At 35.7% G+C, this 21,310-nt stretch overlaps 1 protein-coding gene across 1 annotated transcript in view; it reads right to left on the bottom strand.

The window, feature by feature from the left end:
* Nucleotides 1-21,310, bottom strand: part of LOC136037974 (uncharacterized) — a 210,452-nt gene that overhangs the window by 151,846 nt on the left and 37,296 nt on the right. Inside the window, exons 3-5 of the mRNA XM_065720865.1 lie at nucleotides 15,635-16,606; nucleotides 13,250-13,407; nucleotides 10,786-10,872 (exon numbers count right to left, since the gene is read on the bottom strand). Coding sequence (XP_065576937.1) covers nucleotides 10,786-10,872; nucleotides 13,250-13,407; nucleotides 15,635-16,606 — 1,217 coding nt within the window. The remainder of the gene's footprint in view (nucleotides 1-10,785; nucleotides 10,873-13,249; nucleotides 13,408-15,634; nucleotides 16,607-21,310) is intronic.

Genomic DNA, 21,310 nt, shown 5'->3' with positions numbered 1-21,310 from the left:
TAGTCCCTCCATTTATTTTCAAATATCTCTTGCTCCCCTCAACAATCCCTGAAAACTGTAAATCGAAGACACCTCAAATTTACCTATCAAGGACACCCTTCCGGTTTGTAAGTGACTGTGAAAGATATACATCACATGTTATTTATGTGATCCCATATAATCTCTAATAATGGAATAATGCCTGATATGGGTTAATATAGCTGTCTTGTCCATATTGCTTGTGCCATATACCACTCAGTATTAAGGGTGCGCATAGTCAACATTTACCGTTACTGAGTCATTGCAATAGCACTGCCTCATTAAAATTAATGGAGAAGAACTGGCAGATCTTCCAAACACTTCTTTTTTACCTCGGGCTCCATTTTAACCAAAAATACCCGAAATTGCCAAAAAGTTTCACCTGGGGTGTTATACCCATAACGCCTCATCTCCTACCCTCTCACTCCCCCTTGCAATTTTTTTCAGAAGGACAGGCATGTTTCACTTTATTTAGCAATGACTGTCAATCTGTATGAATAGAGGCAAAAAGTTGGCCCATGACCACTGTAACACTCCCCTTCTCTTGTCGCCAACTTTTAACCATTGGCACCAATGGAGGCTGGGGCAAGAAGCCCCTTTGTGTTTTGATTGAATAAAAAAAACTTGTTTTTTTAACTGAAAGTAAGGAGCGACGTTAAAACTTAAAACGAACAGAAATTACTCCGTATATGAAAAGGGTTGTCCCATCCGCAATCCCTCGCTCTTTACGCTAAAGTTTTTAATTGTTTTAAAAAGTAGAATTGTGGCAAAGAGTCAAACTTTAGTACAAAGAGCGCGGGATTGCGGAGGGAACAACCCATTTCATATACGGAGTAATTTCTGTTCGTTTTAAGTTTTAACGTCGCTCCTTACTTTCAGTTAAAAAAAACAAGTTTTTTTATTTAATTTCTGACCGTTTTTGAACTAATGTATGTTTGACTTTGTCTCTCTGCGCATAAATTATAAAAACGAAATTTGCATATTAATTCTTGTTTTTGGCTAAATGGCTTTCTCTTAGTTTTGATTAAATAAAAAAAACTAGTTTTTTTAACTGAAAGTAAGGAGCGACATTAAAACTTAAAACGAACAGAAATTACTCCGTATATGAAATGGGTTGTCCCCTCCTCAACGCCTCGCTCTTTACGCTAAAGCTTTTAATTGTTTTAAAAAGTAGAATTGTGGCAAGGAGTCAAACTTTAGCGTAAAGAGCGAGGGATTGCGGAGGGGACCACCCATTTCATAAACGGAGTAATTTCTGTTCGTTTTAAGTTTAAATGTCGCTCCTTAGCCTACTTTTAGTTAAAAAACTAGTTTTTTTATTTAATTTTTGAACGTTTTTGAATTAATGCATGTTTGATTTTGGCTCTCCGCACATAAATTATTGAAATGAAATTTGTATATTATTTTTTTTTGCTAAATGGCTTTCTCTTAGTTTTGATCAGACGATTTTGAGAAATAAGGGGTGGGGAAGGAGGCCTAGCTGCCCTCCAATTTTTCGGTTACTTAAAAAGGCCACTAGAACTTTTAATTTTTAACGAACGTTTTTATTAGTAAAAAATATGCGTAACTTAAGAATTAACTTACGCAACAAACTTTTATATTCTTATATTTTTATTATGTGTACGAGGGGGCTTTTATCCTCGTTAATACCTCGCTCTTTACACTAAATCGTAAGTTTTGTCCCAATTCTTTAAGAATGACCCCTGAATCAAAAAGGCCGTAGAATAAATAGTTGAAATTACTAAAAATACTTTAGCATAAAGAGCGAGGTATTTATCTCCTCCTAAATACCTCGCTCTTTACGCTAAAGTATTTTTAAAACCCTTCATATGCGTAATAATCTCTGTTCGTTTTAAATTTTAATGCTATTCCTTACTTTAAGTTGAAAAAACGTTTTCATGTTTATTTTTTCATTGTTTTTTTATAGTAATGCTAGAAAATCCTGCGCCCTTTTCATTGAATTTTTCTTCCCCATGACATATTCCTCCAAGGAAAGATCCTCCCACATGGCCCCCTCCCATCAACCCCACCCCCAAAACCAAAAAAAATCCACCTGAAAACGTCTGTACACTTCCCAATAACCATTACTATATGTAAACACTGGTCAAAGTTTGTAACTTGCAGCCCCTCCCCCAGGGATTGTGGGGGAGTAAGTCATTCCCAAAGACATAGTTTTTATGGTTTTTTACTATGCTGAACAAAATGGATATCTCAAAATTTTAATCCGTTGACTTTTGGAAAAAATGAGCGTGGGAGGGGGCCTAGGTGCCCTCTAATTTTATGATCACTTAAAAAGGACACTAGAACTTTTCATTTCCGTAAGAATGATTCTTCTGGCGACACTCTAGGACCACTTGGTCGATACGATGACCCCTGGGAAAAAAACAACAAATAAACACGCACCCGTGATATGTCTTCTGGCAAAAAATATGAAATTTCACATTTTTTTAAATAGGAGCTTGAAATTGTCGCTATAGGGTTCTCTGATACGCCGAATGCGATGGTGTGATTTTCGTTAAGATTCTATGACTTTTAGAGGATGTTTCCCCCTATTTTCCAAAATAAGGCAAATTTTCTCAGGCTCGTAACTTTTGATGAGAAAGACCAAATTAATTGAAACTTATATATTTAGAATCAGCGTGAAAATTCAATTCTTTTGATGTATCTTTTAGCATCAAAATTCCGTTTTTTAGAGTTTCGTTTGCTATTGAGCTGGGTCGCTTCTTACTACAGTTCGTTACCACGAACTGTTTGATCAGACGATTTTGAAAAATAAGGGGTGGGGAAGGAGGCTTAATAGTTCTCCAATTTTTCGGTTACTTAAAAAGGCAACTAGAACTTTTAATTTTTAACGAACGTTTTTATTAGTAAAAAATATACGTAACTTATGAATTAAGTTACGTAACAGACTTTTATATTCTTATATTTTTATTATGTATACGAGGGGGTTTGTACCCTCGTTAATACCTCGCTCTTTACACTAAATCGGAAGTTTTGTCCCAATTCTTTAAGAATGACCCCTGAATTAGAAAGGCCGTAGAATAGATAATTGAAATTACTAAAAATGATTTAGCATAAAGAGCGAGGTATTTATCTCCTCCTAAATACCTCGCTCTTTATAATAAAGCATTGTTAGAACCCCTCATATGCGTAATAATCTCTGTTCGTTTTAAGTTTCAGTGCTGCTCCTTATTTTCAATTGAAAAAAACCGTGTTCATGCTTATTTTTTCATTATTTTTTTATAGTAATGCTAGAAAATCCTGCGCTCTTTTCATTGAATTTTTCTTCCCCCATGACATATTCCTCTAAGGAAAGATCCTTCCACATGGCCCCCTTCCCTCAACCCCACCCCAAACCAAAAAAATCCCCCTGAAAACGTCTGTACACTTCCCAATAACTATTACTGTATGTAAACACTGGTCAAAGTTTGTAACTTGCAGCCCTTCCCTTGGGGATTGTTGGGGTAAAGTCATTCCCAAAGACATAATTATTATGGTTTTCGACTATGCGGAACAAAATGGCTATCTCAAAATTTTGGTCCGTTGACTTTGGGTAAAAAATGAGCATGGGAGGTGGCCTAGGTGCCCTCCAATTTTTTGGTCACTTAAAAAGGGAACTAGAACTTTTCATTTCCGTTAGAATGAGCCCTCTTGTGACACTCTAGGACCACTTGGTCGATACGATGACCCCTGGAAAAAAAAAACAAACAAACAAACAAATAAACACGCACCCGTGATTTGTCTTCTGGCAAAAAATAAGAAATTCCACATTTTTATAGATAGGAGTTTGAAATTTTTGCTATAGGGTTCTCTGATACGCCGAATGCGATGGTGTGATTTTCGTTAAGATTCTATGACTTTTAGGGGGGTGTTTCCCCCTATTTTCCAAAATGAGCCAAATTTTCTCAGGCTCGTAACTTTTGACGACAAAGACTAAATTTGATGAAACTTATATATTTAAAATTAGCATGAAAATTCGATTCTTTTGATCTATCTTTTAGGATCAAAATTACGTTTTTTAGAGTTTAGTTTACTATTGAGCCGGGTCGCTCCTTACTACAGTTCGTTACCACGAACTGTTTGATTGGAAAAACGGAAAAAAAGCCCATCTTTCCATGATGTTGAAAAAAAATTTGTCCCCCCCACAAAATCTTTGCGAATTGCAACCAATGTCTTTAACCAGAAGGTAAACAAAACACGGTGTGGTTTTCGTTAACATATGGGCTTAGCGTGGCCTGCCACCAAATATCCTCCCCCAAAGTTATCACCTTTGGACTTCAGCCTTTTGTAACGAGAAAAGATAGTTATCAAGGTTAAGTGTTGTATGATATTCACACTTAATAGCTATTGATCCAGTTCCTATATATGTCTTAAGATTTCGTCACTAAACAAAACTTCTATTGCTCGACAATTCAATGAATCACAATTCACAATTGATAATTATCAAGAACATCAGGATTTAAAAAATACTCAGAAATAGATTTCTCTAGTTTCTTCTCGTTAACAATGATTATTATCGCTACGGGTTGAGATGATATTCACTTAATATTGCCCTACTTTCATAAAATACGTCGTAAGATTTATTACTTAAAGAATCTGACCTTTGCAAGCTACAACTCTGACCTCTGTTTGGCGGCTATTCCATAACGCCGACCGTAAATATAGTAGACAATGGCGACAGTTTTTTTTCAGCTAAATAATTCCGATAGCGGAGAACGAATGTTTATTGTGGTATCCTAATAAGGACGATTTCTTTCCTTTTATTACTAAACGAATTTACTATGTTAAAGAAGAGAGTAGTTATGTATTTGGATTTGATGAAAGGTTAATTTCAAGGACAATCATACCGCGCGTGACCACAACCTGCTCTTCGTTTGGCCCTAGACGGTTGGCCGACGAGAAAAATCTTAGGGAATCTGTCATCCTTCACCCGCAGAACGTTTCCTAGCCGTTCTGCAATATAGCCCTAAAAAGCGGGATTGAATGACGAACATGAAAGTTCTTAAAGATTTGGGATAGGCTACATTAAAAGGATTTTCCATTTTAGGATAGTTTACATGTAAAATTTATTAAGTTTAAAGGTAACTTTCAAAAGTTATTATAAGCATTATTGAATATCCAGAGTTGCACAAAAATGGAAAACAGAAAGTAATCCGACCTTAATGAAGATTGAATCTCCGGATTCTGGATACCCGAAAATGCTCTAACAGAATTTACATGTCCCTAGCTAAGAAAATGCCAAATTTTGTGTTTTTCGTGTCACAAGTGCCTGCTGATTTGTCTATTTGTTTGTCTGCTTTTGTTCTTTTTTCACTAGGAGATCTTATCGATCCAACAATCATATATTTTTTGGGGTTCTTATTCAAAACGGAACCATGAGTTCTAGTGCCATTTAAGGGGGTGATTAAGTGAACTGATGGAACTCGAAAATCCCATGTTAAATTGAAAATTTATATTTAAAAAGTACTCAAGTATTCATTGGCGGAAGATGCCGCTTTTAATATCAGGCCATAGCTTCTTGAAGATGCTACAAAATGTTTGAAAGGATTTTGTTCTATTTCCTCTAATTGCTTAGAAATCTTAGAAAATGTCTAGGGATTTTTCACAAGTGTACTCTATGAAGGATATTGCTTTTGGAACAAAATTGGTACTATCATGTGCAGAAGACAATAACCTATAAGATGATTGGAACCATTTTTTGATGTATTTTCCTGTTTTCTAACAGTCCCCTAGAATATTTTCAGCTACCTGAAATTTTTACAAGTCGGTTGCCATAAAGAATCGTTTCAGATCGCCGATAATAACCCCTAGAGACGAAAATGACAAGCTGGAATAATCAGCTGCTTGTTAATAGTGTGAAATTTTCATAAATTATTTCAATGCAATGAAGAAACATAGAAATGAGAAATAGTCAGGAGCCTTCAGGAAAGTTATGCACACAAAGCCGAAATCATGGGGAAAATTAAATCAAAGCGAGGTATGGAACTGCGAAACTGCGAGAAATTTGGGGATAGGCTAGTGGATAAAGAACCGAAAAGAGTCTAAGGCGGACTATTGCATGGAAGTTGGAAAGAATGGACTGGTCAACCCCAAACGAGGCCACGACTACTTTTACCAAGTACAATCAGTCAGCTTGAATGTGCTCAGCTATATACTTGCTTTTTCATGATTTTTACCCAGAAAGACTTCTACATTGAAAAGATAGACCGCAATCCAGGCTTTTGGACCGAAAAGATTTTTCCCAAGCTGAAAGGATTCTTCATTGATGCTTTGATCCCAAAGTTCCACAGGGGGTTCCAATACAAGAGCCGTACTTATAAGATTAATCGTCTAGTACTCGTAAAAAAAAACGTAGTAGTAGTCTAGGAAAAAAAAACGAAACAAAAAAAAACAAATAAACACGTTTCCGTGATCTGCCTAAAAGTCATAGAACACTACTGTAGAAATTTCAAGCTCCTATCTGCAAAATGTGGAATTTTGTATTTTTTGTCAGAAGGCAGATCACAGATGCGTGTTTATTTGTTGTTGTTTTTTTCAGGGGTGATCGTATCAACCCAGTGGCCCCAGAATGCTGCAAAAGGGCTCATTCTAACGGAAATGAAAAGTTCTAGTGCCTTTTTTAAGTGACCAAAATCTCGGAGGGCACCTAGGCCCCCGTCCCACGCTAATTATTTTTCCAAAGTAACCGGATCAAAATTCTGAGATAGCCATTTTATTCAGCGTAGTCGGAAATCCTTATAACTAAATCCTTATAAGTGTACAGATGTCTTCAGGGGCGTTTTCATTTGGTCTGGGGCAGGGTTGAGAAGAGAGGGATATGCTGGGGAAACTTTTCATGGAGGAAGAAAATTTCCATGAAGGGAGCGCAGGATTTCCTACTATTATTAAAAAAAAAACAATGAAAAAATAAATATGACAAAGTTTTTTCAACTGAAAGTGAGGAGCAGCATTAAAACTTAAAAGGAACAGAAATTATTACGCATATGAGGGGCTCACCTCCTCCTAATACCTCGCTCTCTACGCTAAAGTATTTTTAGAATTTCAACTATTTATTCTACGGCTTTTGTAATTCAGGGGTCATTCTTAAGAAATTGGGACAAAATTTAAGCTCTAGTGTGAAGAGGGAGGTACTGTTGAGGGGGTGAGCCCCCCTCATATATGTAATAAAAATGTGAGAATACAGAAGTTCCTTACGTAAGCTAATTTGTAAGTTACGTATGTCTTTAACTAGTAAAATTTATTTTTACTAATAATTTTACTAATAAAAAAATTCGTAAGAAATTAAAAGTTCTAGTTGCCTTTTCAGGTAACCAAATAATCGGAGAGCAACTATACCTCCTTCCTCGCTCCTATTTTTTTCTCAAAATCGTTTGGTCAAAACTATGAGAAACCCATTTAGCCAAAAAAATAAATACCCAAATTTCGTTTTAATTATTCATCTGTGGAGAGCATAAATCAAAACATGCATTGATTAAAAAACGTTAAGAAATTAAATTAAATAAAAACAAGTGTTTTTAACTGAAAGTAAGGAGTGACATTAAAACATAAAACGAACAGAAATTACTTCATATATGAAAGCGGCTGTCTCCTCATCAATGCCCCGGTCTTCACGCTAAAGTCTGACTCTTCCTCTTAACTCTATTTTTTAAAACAGTAAAAAACTTCAGCGTAAAGAGCGGGGCGTTCATGAGGAAGCAGTCCCTTTCATATACGAAGTAATTTCTGTTCGTCTTAAGTTTTAATGTCACTCCTTACTTTCAGTTTTATTTTTTTTTTAATTTAATTTGTAAGAAAATTTTGGTTTTCTAAGAATCCTCGAAGAAAGCTTTCAACTAAGTTCGCTGTTTAGTTTCGAATTAATGAAATGAGGTATTTTAAATAGCCTATCCCTAGGAAATAAAGTGGAAAAAACAATAAATTTGAAAATGCATTCTATGCATGCCGTCACAGTTGCATATACATGGGCATTTTGTACTTGAGAATGATAGTGCTCTTTTGCTCATTTTCTAATCTCCCTTGGTCGGTAACCAAGCTTTGCAAGACACTGTCAAATATATTATTATTTCTCGGCTGAAGCATCTCACCAAAGGAAGCTGTCAATCAAAACCTTTGACAAGACTTGATAATTGGTGCTATTTGAAGTTTTGACAATCGACGATCTCTAGAGAATTAAAAGACAGAAGGGTAACCTTACTTCAATTCTGAAGCTCGATGTTTTCAAGTTCACTTAATCACGGCCTTAAAAAAAAAATTGGTAAGAGGGCAGCTAAACCCCTTGAAAGTCTTTTTCACCCTAAGGCTCATTGGTGCCAAATAGGGCGTCGATTCGAAATTTAAAATAGCAATTTTAAACAAGAAGTTTAAAACGTAAAAAAAGATGTTACGGAGAGGCAAAGACATAGTCCTAAAATTATGAATAATTACTTATTCTAGATGGAACTATTCATGAATAAATGCTCGAATAAAAAGTAGGGATGCTATATGTTGAAAGACCGTGTCCAACTTATGCAAATGAAAAAGTTAATGGGTGGATTGCAATAGAAAGTGAAGAACCGGATTTGGATCTTCATATTTTATTGAGAATCGGATTTGACCAAAGCAGATTTAGCTAAATGGACTTTATAACCAAAACGGTTTTAGAATCTTATGGAATTTTCCCCTTTTTTGGAAATAAAAAAACACATATATGCTATATTCTAAGACCATGTGCTTGTTGACAAACCTTAGGAAAAGTTGCATATTTAGCTCTAATGGGTTGAAGGACTATATGCCTCTTCATCTATTTATCCCACTAAAATCATAATCATGAAGACTGCTCAAACCCAACCAATGGTTGTAGAATAATCTAAGAGGATTATTTCAAACGGAAAATGGGAATTCCAATGCTATGTTTATGGGTTATAAGTGGTTTAAGGGTAACAAGGGCAAATTCTTGCCTTTTTGGCCCGGGGCCAGAACACAGAGACCAGAAAGAAACATTTGAAGTAACATGATTGTATTCCAAATATTATATGATTAGGGACCAAACAAAAAGCAGGCCGTCCTCGAATGGGGTAGGAGGCCATAGTGAAGGATTTAAAGGAAGTCTGAATTTCTTGGGACAGTTGTGTTTGCGTTAAATGTTGACTATATTGGCCAATAATAGCATTGTTTGTCAACTAATCCTGGCGGTTTTGAAATCCTTACACATTAAAAAATTAGTTTAAATAAAAAAGTAATTTCTAAATATAATCAAAGTCAATTTATTTGAAGAGATTACAACTTTTTAAGGTTTCCTGGCTAAAACATGATTTTATTTTCAACTGAAAACAAGATCTTCCAAGTGGTAACGAGCTGTGAATAAAGAGCGACTCGGACTAACGGTAACCGAAACTTTGAATAACAGAAGTTTTATAGCGAAGGATACATCAAACCCTTTTTCCTGATTCCAAATCTTTAAAATTTATTAAGTTTAATGTTATCCATCGAAAACTACGAGCCTGAGAAAACTTGCCTTATTTTCGAAGAAAAGGAGAAACAGTCCCAATAAGTATAGCAATCTTATTGAAAATCACACAATCAGATTCAGCATATAAGAGTTTTCAAGTAAAGGTTTCACTGTAGAAGTTTCAAGCTCATATCTTCAAAAATTTTGAATTTTGTAATTTTTCTTTGCCAGAAGAATTGTTCGTTTTTGTTTTTTTTTGTTTTTGTTTTCCCCTGGGGGTCATCCTATCGAACCAGAAATATAAGGAAATTTTTTAGAGAGGGATTTTATGCAAGGATGGAGGGGGATTTTTCCACGAAGAGAGAGATTTCTGGGGGAATTGTGTACGGGAAGGGGAGGGTAGTAAATTTCCTTGCATTATTTGAAAAAACGGTCAGAAATTAAATAAACAAAACAAGTTTATCAACTGAAAGTAAGGAGCAACTAAAGCAAACAGAAATTATTCCGCATGTTAGGGGACTGCCCCTCCTCAAACCTTGATCTTTGCGCTAAAGTTTGTTTTTTGTGACAATTCTTTAAGAAACGCTTTAGAAAGTGTTTTTTTTTTTCTTCAGAAAGCACAGGGAATCAAAATCCGTGACTGTAACGTAAATCACGAATCATCCGTTGCGAACAATAGCCGATCCAAAAGTATTGCGTGACGAAATCGGAAAAGAATTTTTATTTTTAATATCATTTGAATGATGATTAAATAGACGAAGTAGTAGATTACCTTGGAGATAAACTGACACCAACCAATGAAAATATAACCTTATTAAGCAAGTGATCACTAAAAATAAAATAGTCAGTCACGTACTTAAAAAAAAAAATTTTGGGCAAGGGTCAATTATGAAAAAATCAATTTTATTGAATAGCTTGAATGAGAAGTGCCCATAAATTCTATAAAATTCAGGATTTTAGGGTGGGGACAGGTCCCGATACTCTCTCCCTGCAAACCCAATGGTAGTGGAATTCCTTTACTGCCATCATTACCACACAATCTAACATGGGGTGTCCAAGAGTATTACTGACAGATATATATATATATATATATATATATATATATATATATATATATATATATATATATATATATATATATATATATATATATATATATATATATATATATATAAATATAAATATATATATATATATATATATATATATATATATATATATATATATATATATATATATATATATATATATATATATATATATATATATATATAAATTACCGATGCGGAGGATTCCTTAAGGTACCTCTTTGCGTGTAGGAATGTATGCAAATGACTTACCTTCTATTTGTTCATTTTTATTTTCTAACATTGCTTCATTATGTATAGCCAGTTTGACACTGATTTGCTTCCGTTCTTGGGCCGAACCTGAGAGAAATGACAAGAATCTTAGGAATGATTTATTAATATTTTCAACTCAGATTGGACAGGGAAAGAAGAATGCAATAACAACTGAATCATTTCTTTCCCATGTATGGTGGTAGATGCCTGCGTCTTTAGGATACCAGTTTTTTTACGATGAGTGATTGGATACTTATGTCAAGAGAGTAATCGTCAAAACTTAATCAATAGGTTACATTGATCAAACTCGACAAGTTCGAATCTGAAAATTTTTCAATCTTAAAGTTTCCCAAATTCCTAAAGTTGCCGGACATTCTAAAGAAAGAGAAGGTATTTGCCCCCCCCCCTCCTATGGAATAAAAAAGGCAAATTGTCTTGTTCTTAAGTGTAGATAGTTTCCATTTAATCAATTCGCCCCAACTTTTTTCCTCATGATAAATGTGTGTGTAGATGCTTGCCTATTTTTGCAGTTCAATAAAAAAGGTGAAAGGAGAAGAAGAAGAAGGAAAAAGAGAGAGAGCAAGAGAGAGAGAGAAAAAAATTGTAAATGGAGCCCACAGAGAGCAGCAAATATGCATACACAGAGGAATTTTATGGCCCCAATGCCGGGGCCATCGCAGCCAAAAAATCAACGTATTTTTTTTTTTTTTTTATGTGCGCTTGTCTCTTAAATCCATCTTTTTTGCAAGGATTAAGAAATTTGAGCAGGACGTTGTAAATTTGGAAATTTTAGAGTTTAAGTGGCAACACTATTCTGGAAAAAATAGCATGGAAACTGGCATATGGCTCCACTAAGACATTTTTAGATAGAATGGAATGGATGAATACCGTTAGGTAACGCATCGGCCACAAGTGATCCAACGATGTAGTGAATTAAATGTCAGTAGAAAAGCTGTAAAATATTTAAACTGAAATTTATGTACTAGTTATATGATACCGAAGCATGAAAACATAAAATTAGAGTCAGCGCACAAGTGGTGACATGGTAAAAAGCGAAGAGTCTCGCATGTATTTTTGTTATATTCTCATTGGCTACTCCAACTGGAAAAGGTGGTTGTAGAAACTTGGTAGGGGCTATGGTGTTGGAACAAAACTGACAGATAGCTATTTTGTTCTGGATAGCCAAAAGATCCAGTAGATAGGCCTCTGGATAACTGATAACTCCGGATAACGGATACGGCCCTAACTGATGAAAATTGCCGTATGTCAAAAGACAAGTTTTATAGTAGAAAAGGATAGACTTGTTTGCGCTGGGCTGTGTCATCGGCTTGAAAAATTCGGGAATAGTTCCTTAGGCCAAGAAAAGCTCAAAAATTTTTTGGTGATAATGGATGCTATTGGGGCTAATAATGGATCCATACTCTCTTTGATTGGCTTGAAACTTAAAGTAGTAAGTCCCTGGGCCAAAGAATACCAGATAAACCACAAATTTGAGGTCAAAAGGGGGCCAAAATCAGTAATTGGCTTGAAACCATCTGAAAATCCTTGGGTCAAGATGAACCTAATGACCGAAATCATAGAAAAAAGAACAGGGTCCTGAAAAAAGCCCAATAAAACTGATTTTTGTAACAGCTCGAAACTTTCATTCATTTGTCACTGGATCAAGCGGGACCTATTGGTACAAAACAAGTTTACGTTATTGGTACAGAAACACCAAAAAGGGCTTAGAGCTGCCTTTATTTCTAATCAGCATGAAACTTCTATCTGTAAGTCCTTGGACCAACGGAACCCCAAGGCACAAAAAAAAATCTAAAAATGTTTGTACACCACAGAAAATGGGTCCCGAAATAAGAAAACAAGGTTTGTTCGAACCGTTCCAAAACCATTATGTCTCATGATCCAAATTTACTTGAAAACAAAATTCAAGCTGGATTTCAATTCTTTTAAAATGGAGCCAGAAATAGGGCAAAAAAACTTTTAGGATTGAACATAAATTATCTTATACGTGAAATGGGCTGCCTCCACTAGATCTTACACTCTTTACGCTGAAGCTTCCATATATTAAAGATATTGACTATTTTCTCATTAGATTGTAAGTTAAACAGTAAGGTAAAGAGCGAGGGCTTAAGAGGCTGTCCTCGTTCATAGGATAATTGGTATTCCTTTTAAATGTTCGTCTTACTCTCTTTTTTTTTTGAACACAAACGTACGTTTTTAGTCAATAGCGTTAAGAAACAGTAAGTACCCTGGTTCTAGGACCCATCAAACGTAAAATTTACTTTATGCACCTCACATCTTAAATGTTAATCCATTCCTTTTGCATGATAGATTAATTAGTTCGTATAATAGATTGATTGATCGGAAAAGGAAACGCAATTACAATGAAAGATTCTGGTTATACCTTTTTATGACTGAATCTGTGCCAGATTTTGAAAACTTGTCAGATTACAAAGGCATAACGTACCTTTTGTGTTTCTGATATCAGCAGTTTTGGTTAAAGGGTGGGTAGGGATAATAGCCGAAGCTGGTGCCATGTCACGAACTTTTGATGTTCCTCTTCTCCGGGGCGACTCAGATTTGACACGCATGCGCGAAGTAGGTAAACTCATATCCGATACGGAGCTAAAACGTAAAACAGCTTATTAAAAAAAGTTTATGATCAAGACCATCGAGAGGTGAGTGGGGTTCTGTAGCAGAAATTTCTTATTTACACTTCCCCCTATCAGGCGTTTTAGAACCCCAAGTTATGTGTCAACTTGGCAATTTTGTATCTTTTGTTAAGATTTCTTCTGATGAATGAAAATTCGACTCCAAGGTTTAAGACACTAATGGTTTAAGTGAGATTAGCAACTTTAAGTTTTTAAAGAATATTATTTGCCCCTCATTTAAGGCAATATTTTAACAAGACTTATTTAAAAGACGTCTGTCGAAAAGACCTAAGGGATCCGAAAGAAGATGGAGTGGAGGGTATAAAGGACTTGGATTATCAAAAATATTGAACCACTTTGAACAAGGATAAATTAAAGGGAAAATGCAACTACTACATGAAAAAACAGAAAACGAATCCAACTAAATTATATTTTAAACTCTAATCCCATTAAAGACAAGTGTAGAAAAGCATCGAATAGTTAGTATCATATATATTGTCAAGCATTAAACCTAATTGAATATTTAGAATTCTTCAACTTACGAGACCAAACCAGTTTCAAAGCTCTTTGCAAGCAAAGTGGTAAGAAAAGAGAATGATTTCAAAATTACAGATCCTAAGCTACCTAATAATTATTTTCAGGATCCAGTAAAAATAATCTTTTCCCCAAATCTATTTTCAGCCAGAACTTCTAAGACTGATTCATTATGGCTGGGAAATGAAAATTTGATAGAAAAACAGTGAAACAGCGTAGCCTCTATTCCTTGTTTCTCAAAACAACTAGGTGTGAGGTATATTCAAAGTATATAAAAGCTCAGAGTGGTGAAAGTGGTCCATCCTTCTCACAGTAATTTTCAAAATAGAACAGTTTGCCATTTCAGGCTTCCCCACCCCCACCAAAATGAGCCACATATGACCCCAGACTATTTACAAAAGCTTTTTTAATTGACTTCATTTAGCATTATGAGGAATTTGAACCGACTCTTAAAGAGAAATTAGCCAAAAAATAATGGCAAATCTACCAAATCAGCCAAATTAGTTTATAGCTTAGGGCTAAAAACATTCCGAAATAAGTACAAATATCGAAACTCTGAAATTCTTTTAAGCCTTTATTCGCCTAGGTCAAGCACTTTACTCTTAAATATTAAACAAGAATTTGTTCGGAAAGTCGTTGGCTACCTTATGCAGTGTGGTTCGAAAAGTTACTATTTACCCAACTATAATGAAAAGAGAAACAAAAAACAACTTACCCTACTATGTAACTAGCTTCAAATGTTTTGTATGAACTTAACTACACAGCCATAACTAACACCTCTAGAACAAGTTAGCCTTCAATAACGCAATTCATTCTAGGTATTCAGTCTTCTGCTTTCATATGCTTGCTTATTTAGAGCGTAATAAGACCCAAATGGCTAAACCAATTGGCAAAATTAGTATGTCCGCAAAAAGCCGTACTTTCATTCTATCTGAAACCTTGGTACAAAGGAGAAAAATAAAAATGGCAAAAAAAGTAAAGAAGGACTATTAGATTTCTTTTTATTGAAAAATCAAATTCCCCAAAAATGGTGTCTTAAATTTGAGACTCACATTTAAGTATCTAAAAATGCTACTGCCTCATAAATTTTTACGAAAATTATGGTAAAATATATGAGCATCTACCATTTAAGCTTCTAAGAATACTGACTCCACCATTATTTTTTTTTTTTATAAAAACGGTCCAAAAATGCGAAAAATGATATGATACGTGATTGAGAGCTGAGGGCCGCCTTCACCACCCTAGGACTTGAAAGCAAGACTATTGGATTAGGAATGATTTGATACTGCAACTGGCACCAGATTAATAACAACTGGCACCACAACAATAATAATAACAATAACAATATAACAACATATAACAATATAATATTACAATAATATGATATATAATAATAATAACAATACTAATAACAATATAATAATAATACAATAATAATAACAACTTGCACCCCCTACAACTTGCACCAGGTTAAAAAGGAATGCTAGCATTAAGAGAACAATTCTTACCTATAATATATTGAAACTTCTATTAGGTGGGGGAGGGGCTTAGGCAATCAGTCAGCTTTTTCATACTGAATGATTCCTGTTCATTCTAAGCTAGAGCATCACTACATTAAAAAAAAACTTTCATTTTTACGTAATTTTAAATTTTATAAATATAATTACCGCTTATGAAGGATTCGTCGATGCTGGCCAGAAGATTTATCTCTTCCATCTTCTTTTGATTCATCCAGAAATCGTCTTAAGTTATGATTTGTGTCTTGGCTCTTGTATTTTGATGTTACATTCTCCAACTTGCTTTTTGTGCTGCTTTTCGTCTTTTCAAGTTTACCCGTCATTAGCTCATCTGTCTCTAGGCTGGTGTAGCTTTGTTTTAATAGGTTTGGAGTTGATACACATAAACGCTTTTTATTAGCCCTTAAAAATTGCTCCCGAATGGATTGTATTTGTTCTTTTCTTTTATCTAAAGGCAGTTTCTTAAGATCTTCATTAGACATACGGAGGAGTGAAGCAAAATTCTTTTTATATTCTGAAGAATTTTTGGTTTTAATTGAACTCGGGTTACGACGTTCAGTCTTTTCCTTCATGTCAAGTTTTGGTAATATATTCTGATTTTCAGGTAGGTCTGAAAGACATAAATAGGAGAATCGGTTACGCCTACAGTTGATTGAATTAGCTTCCTTAACCATGCTTTCATCAGCAGCTGTCTTCGTCGACCCATCCTCAGAAGATTCAATTTGGCAGCCCATTAAACCACAAGACCTTTCTTTTCGTAAAGCAGTAGGATGATTATTACGTATGTTTGTATCATTGCCATTAGTAGCCAATTTTATTTCTTTAAGATCCTGGCTAATATTACAGAGGTCAAAAGCATCCATATCTAAAGATGGCATTTCAGTTATATTTGAATCAGTTTCATGCAATTGATCTTGAAAGCTTACACTTTTTTTTCTTGATTTCATTTTAGTATCAGGCAAAACATTCTTGTCTGAAATGTTTATATCAGATTTTGCGAAGGTAGAGTCATCTTTGATCCAAGCTCCATTGATGATATTGTCTTTCTGGATACTTAAATTAATCATTTCTGTACCTTGATGTGTTTCTATAACGTTGACTGTTGCAGTACTGAGACTGTCTCTGAAAAATTCAAGACAAACTTTAGCTATTAATTATGTACTTTGCACAGAATTTCGGGGTTAGTTAATCTAAATAAGTTTAACCTGTTTAAAAAGAATAACAATTTCTTTAAGTGTTCATAATACACAGTCATCACTGATAAATAACAAAATTATACACAAAGCGAAGAGGTCGCTACTTGGGTTTAAACCAGGTACGTAAGCAGGACGATTTTCGGTGCCCCCCTTCCCCCCCCCAAAAAAAAATAATTATGATTTGAATAAGAGGTACCCAGGAACTCGTGAAAGCTTATAATTTGGGGGGCAGGAACGAGTCAACCCGCTGCACCTGTCTCTAATTTGAACCCACGCCTCTGATTCATCGTTAAAATTCTTCTAAGATGCTTGCCCTTTTGCTACTTAATATAAGAAAACGACAACAAACACGAAACCTCTCCCAAAGCTGATCTCATTCTCCTAAATAAATCAAATTGTGGCGGTAGTCCTATCAGTATGTACATAAATAATTTCTGAGACCACACTGGTTAATCATGATCAAACATAATACTCAAAAAGGGTGACTCTTTTTTTTGCTTTGTGTTTTGTTTTAAGGTTTTTTTTTATATATTTTTATCAGTTTTATTCTACACTGAGAACGGTCAAGCGGAGGTCTTGACCGAAATATTTGCATAATTTTTCAACTTTTTTTCTGGCTGTTTATTGTCCTCGTTTTCTTCCTTTCTTTGCGATTTTATGTTTGATCAGTACGTGCATATCGCCTTTTGTTACTAAGACTGTGAAAACATCACCCATATGTGAAAATAAAATATTTCAAATGTTTGATGAAAGAAGGTCCTGATCAAATTATCAAAGAAAATAATTATTTCTTTTCGGATAAATTCAAATTAACACACCTTTTTGTTATTTCATTGCAAAGGAGAAGAAAACAACCAATTGCCCCTCCCCTATGTTGGAAAAGTAAATTTTGTAAATTGACAAAATCATCAAATTTTGAGCCGACGCTCCATGACATTGAGTATATAACTTCAGCAGCCCAACGAGAGAAAAACAAATTCTTAAAATATAAGGAACTATTAGTTTTAAGTGAACAGCTAATACGGAGGCGAAAAACAAACCCTGGTTAATTACGTTAAAATGTATAATTTAAAGTGTGGACAGTTTCTAAAAATGATGCGTTCAAACAAAATGGGTAAACAGGGATGCTCTATGAACGGCGAAATGTCCAGGTCTTCGCAAAGATTTCAATGAATAGCCAGCGAGAAAAGGGATTTTTATAGATAATATATTGCACCTGATAGCCTACATGCAAGGCTGTATCCGGGGGGGGGGGGTGGAGTTCGAACCTCCCCCCTGAAATATTTTTCCTAGTCATAAAAACGTAACAAAATGAATCTAAACCAATTTTTGCTGGGCTTTGTAAAACCCCCGGAAAAATCCATTAGTAGCCCCCTACCCAGAAAAAAAAAATCCAGGATACAACCCTACCTACATGGGCTGTCGTGAAATGAAATCGCTGTAAAAATATTGCTAAACAGGCTACAAAATGGCTAAACAGGGATGCTCTTTGAATGGCGAAGTGCCCAGGTCCTCTCATAACCAGCGAGAAAAGGGATTATTTATAACGAAGATATGCACCTGGTAGCCTACACGCAAGGCTGTATCCGGGGCGTGGGGTTTGGACTTCCCCCTGAAATGTTTGTCCGGGTCATAATAACGTAACAAAAATGAATATAAACAAATTTTATGATACGTTTTTAAAAAAAATTTTATAGCCCCCCCCCCTCCGAAAAAAAGTCCTGGATTCAACCCTGCCTACATGGGCTTTTGTGAAATGAAATCGCTTTAAAAACATTGCTTTTTGTCCTAAGAAACTGAACGCAATGGTGTCATTGGAAAAGACTCGGAAACGGTTATCGCTTACTTTTCTATGATTAGCTGTAAATCTTTTGGAAGGATCGCTTAGCTAAAAACAAGAAATTTTTAGATTACATTATCCTTCTCTACTCCTTCTGGATTGTACCCAGAGAGGGGGAGGGTGGACGCTCTTAAAAAAATAATTATAACTCGATGATTGGCGGCACACACCAAGCCAGTTAAGGTCCATTCACAATGCGAATTTACTAATAGCGAGATTTAGCAAGTAGTAACTTGAGCCAATCAGATTTTTCACATAACGTTCTAATTGGCTGGAAAATTCTGTGAAAAGTTCTGATTTTCTCAAATTAGCGTCAGTTAAAGTCCTGGTATCAGTAAGATCTCATTATGCATGGGCCATAATGTAGTCCATCCCTAATATTTATTTCATGGACTTAGCTGGTATCGGCTCGTAAACTATCCGGTGTTCCTCGGGGAATCACAACATAGATAAATTTGCAAGTTGACATAAAATTGTCATCCGTCTATAATTAGAAACATGTCTCTGACTGAGTTCTATGCTTCCTAAGCGCCCATTTAAGATCAGACTAAATGTTTTGTTATCCCATTTCCAGCTATTAGTGCATTCTGAAATCATTCCGCGCTTATTGGCTACGAATCTCTGATCTCCCTATCCCTCCCCCTAAAGTACAAAAAATATTGAATCCCACACCAATTACTTGATCGTCGAACCTTGAGATGGTCAAGGATTATAAAATCAAGTACCAAGCAAAATATAACTTAAATAATTGAAAACGAATGCCTTAGCTACCCTCTGCCAGAAAAAAACCTTAACCTCCTCTTCAAGCCAGAATTGGACACCCATGGTAGTAGAATTTTAAGAGAATCGTGATATATTCATTTGTGCAGCTCCCTGACACGCCTGCCAATTTCCATCGTCCTAGCATGTCCAGAAGCACCAAACTTGCCAAATCACTTAACCTCTCCCCCCAACTCCCCCAAAGAGAGCAAATCCAGTACGGTTATGTCAGTCACGTATCAAGGACATTTAATTATTCTATCCACCAAACTTCACCCCGGTTCCTCCACTCCAAGTGTTTTCCAAGAAAGCACAAAATCCTTCTAAATATCAAATTTCATTAAGATCTGGTCACCCTTTCGTAAGTTACAAATACCTCATTTTTCCAAATTACCCAACCCCCACCTCCACCAAAGAGAGCAGATCCGGCCCGGTTATGTCAGTCACGTATCTTAGACAGGTTTTTATTCTTCCCATCCAGTTTCATCCTGATCCCTCCGCTTTAAGTATTTTCTAAGATTTCCGGTCCCCCCGCTGCCCCCCCAATGACGTTGGATCCGGTTGAGATTTAAAATATTATCTGAGTTACGAGGTCCTTCTAAATATGAAGTTTCATGAAGATCCGATCACTCCTACGCAAGTTAAAAATACGTCATTTTTTCTTATTTTTCAGAATTAACCCACCCCCCCCCCCTAATAGAGCGGATCCGTTCCAATTTTGTAAATCACGTTTCTAAGACTTCTGCTTATTTTCCCCACCAAGTTTCATCCCGATCCCTCCAATTTAAGCGTTTTCCATGATTTTAGGTTCCCCTCCTCAAACTCCCCCAATGTCACCAGATCCGGTCAGGATTTAAAATAAGAGCTTTGAAACACGATATCCTTCTAAATGTCAAATTTCATTGAGATCCGATCACCCGTTCATAAGTTAAAAATACCTCATTTTTTCTAATTTTTCAGAATTACCCCCCCCCCCAACACTACCCCAACGAGAGCGGATCCGTTCCGATTATGTCAATCATGTATCTAGGATTTGCGCTTATTTTTTCCACCAAGTTTCATCCCGATCCCTCCACTCTAAGTGTTTTCCGACATTTTAGGTTTCTCCCTCCCTCCCCCCAGTGTCACCAGATCTGGTCGGGATTTAAAATAACAGCTCTGAGACACGATATCCTCCCAAACATTAAATTTCATTAAGATATGATCAACCGTTCGTAAGTTAAAAGTACTTCATTTTTTCTATTTTTCCGAATTAACAGGCCCCCCACTTCCCCCAGATCGTCAAATCGAGAAAACGACTATTTCTAATTTAATATGGTTTAGTCCCTGATACGCTTGCCAAATTTCATCGTCTTAGCTTACCTGGAAGTGCCTAAAGTAGCGAAACCGGGACCGACCGACCGACAGACAGACCGAAAGACAGACCAACAGACCGACAGAATTTGCGATTGCTATATGTCACTTGGTTAATACCAAGTGCTATAAAAATTCACCATCTAGGAGTGTCAGGGATTAATCTAAATCTAAATTTAGGATGCGCAACTATCTTCCGGGAAGCTATGACTTTAATAATTTCCAGGATGAGAATTTCAGTGAAACTTACCAGGAACAGTTGAATACTAATTGGAGGGTTTAAAATTTGACAATGCAGAAGATGGATGGAATCATTTTAGGAAAATAGTTTGTGAAGTCGCTGACGATGTCTTACGAAATTAAGTTGGAAATACAGCTAGGAATGTTAGTGAATATGGTTTATATTTAATAAAGAGGAGGAGGGGCTTGTAGAAGATTTATTTGAGTGATAGATAATTTGGAAATAAAAGGAATGTAAAGAAAGCTGAGAAAGCATGATAATATGAATTAAGGAGGCGTGAACGACAAAATAGCTCAAGATCTAGAAGATGCAGCCAGACGGCATGATAGTAAGATATTGTGCTGGGATGTAAGAGGTAAAGGTCAATCTGGACTTGTTACATTTAAAAATAGGAAGGAGGCCGCTATTTTTCATAAGGAGATAATTGAAGGTGGCAA

The sequence above is a fragment of the Artemia franciscana genome, chromosome 17, assembly GCF_032884065.1.
Source record: "Artemia franciscana chromosome 17, ASM3288406v1, whole genome shotgun sequence".
NCBI classification, from domain to species: domain Eukaryota; kingdom Metazoa; phylum Arthropoda; class Branchiopoda; order Anostraca; family Artemiidae; genus Artemia; species Artemia franciscana.
The sequence above is the reverse complement of the archived record's forward strand: the minus strand, read 5'-3'. Positions and strand labels throughout refer to the sequence as shown.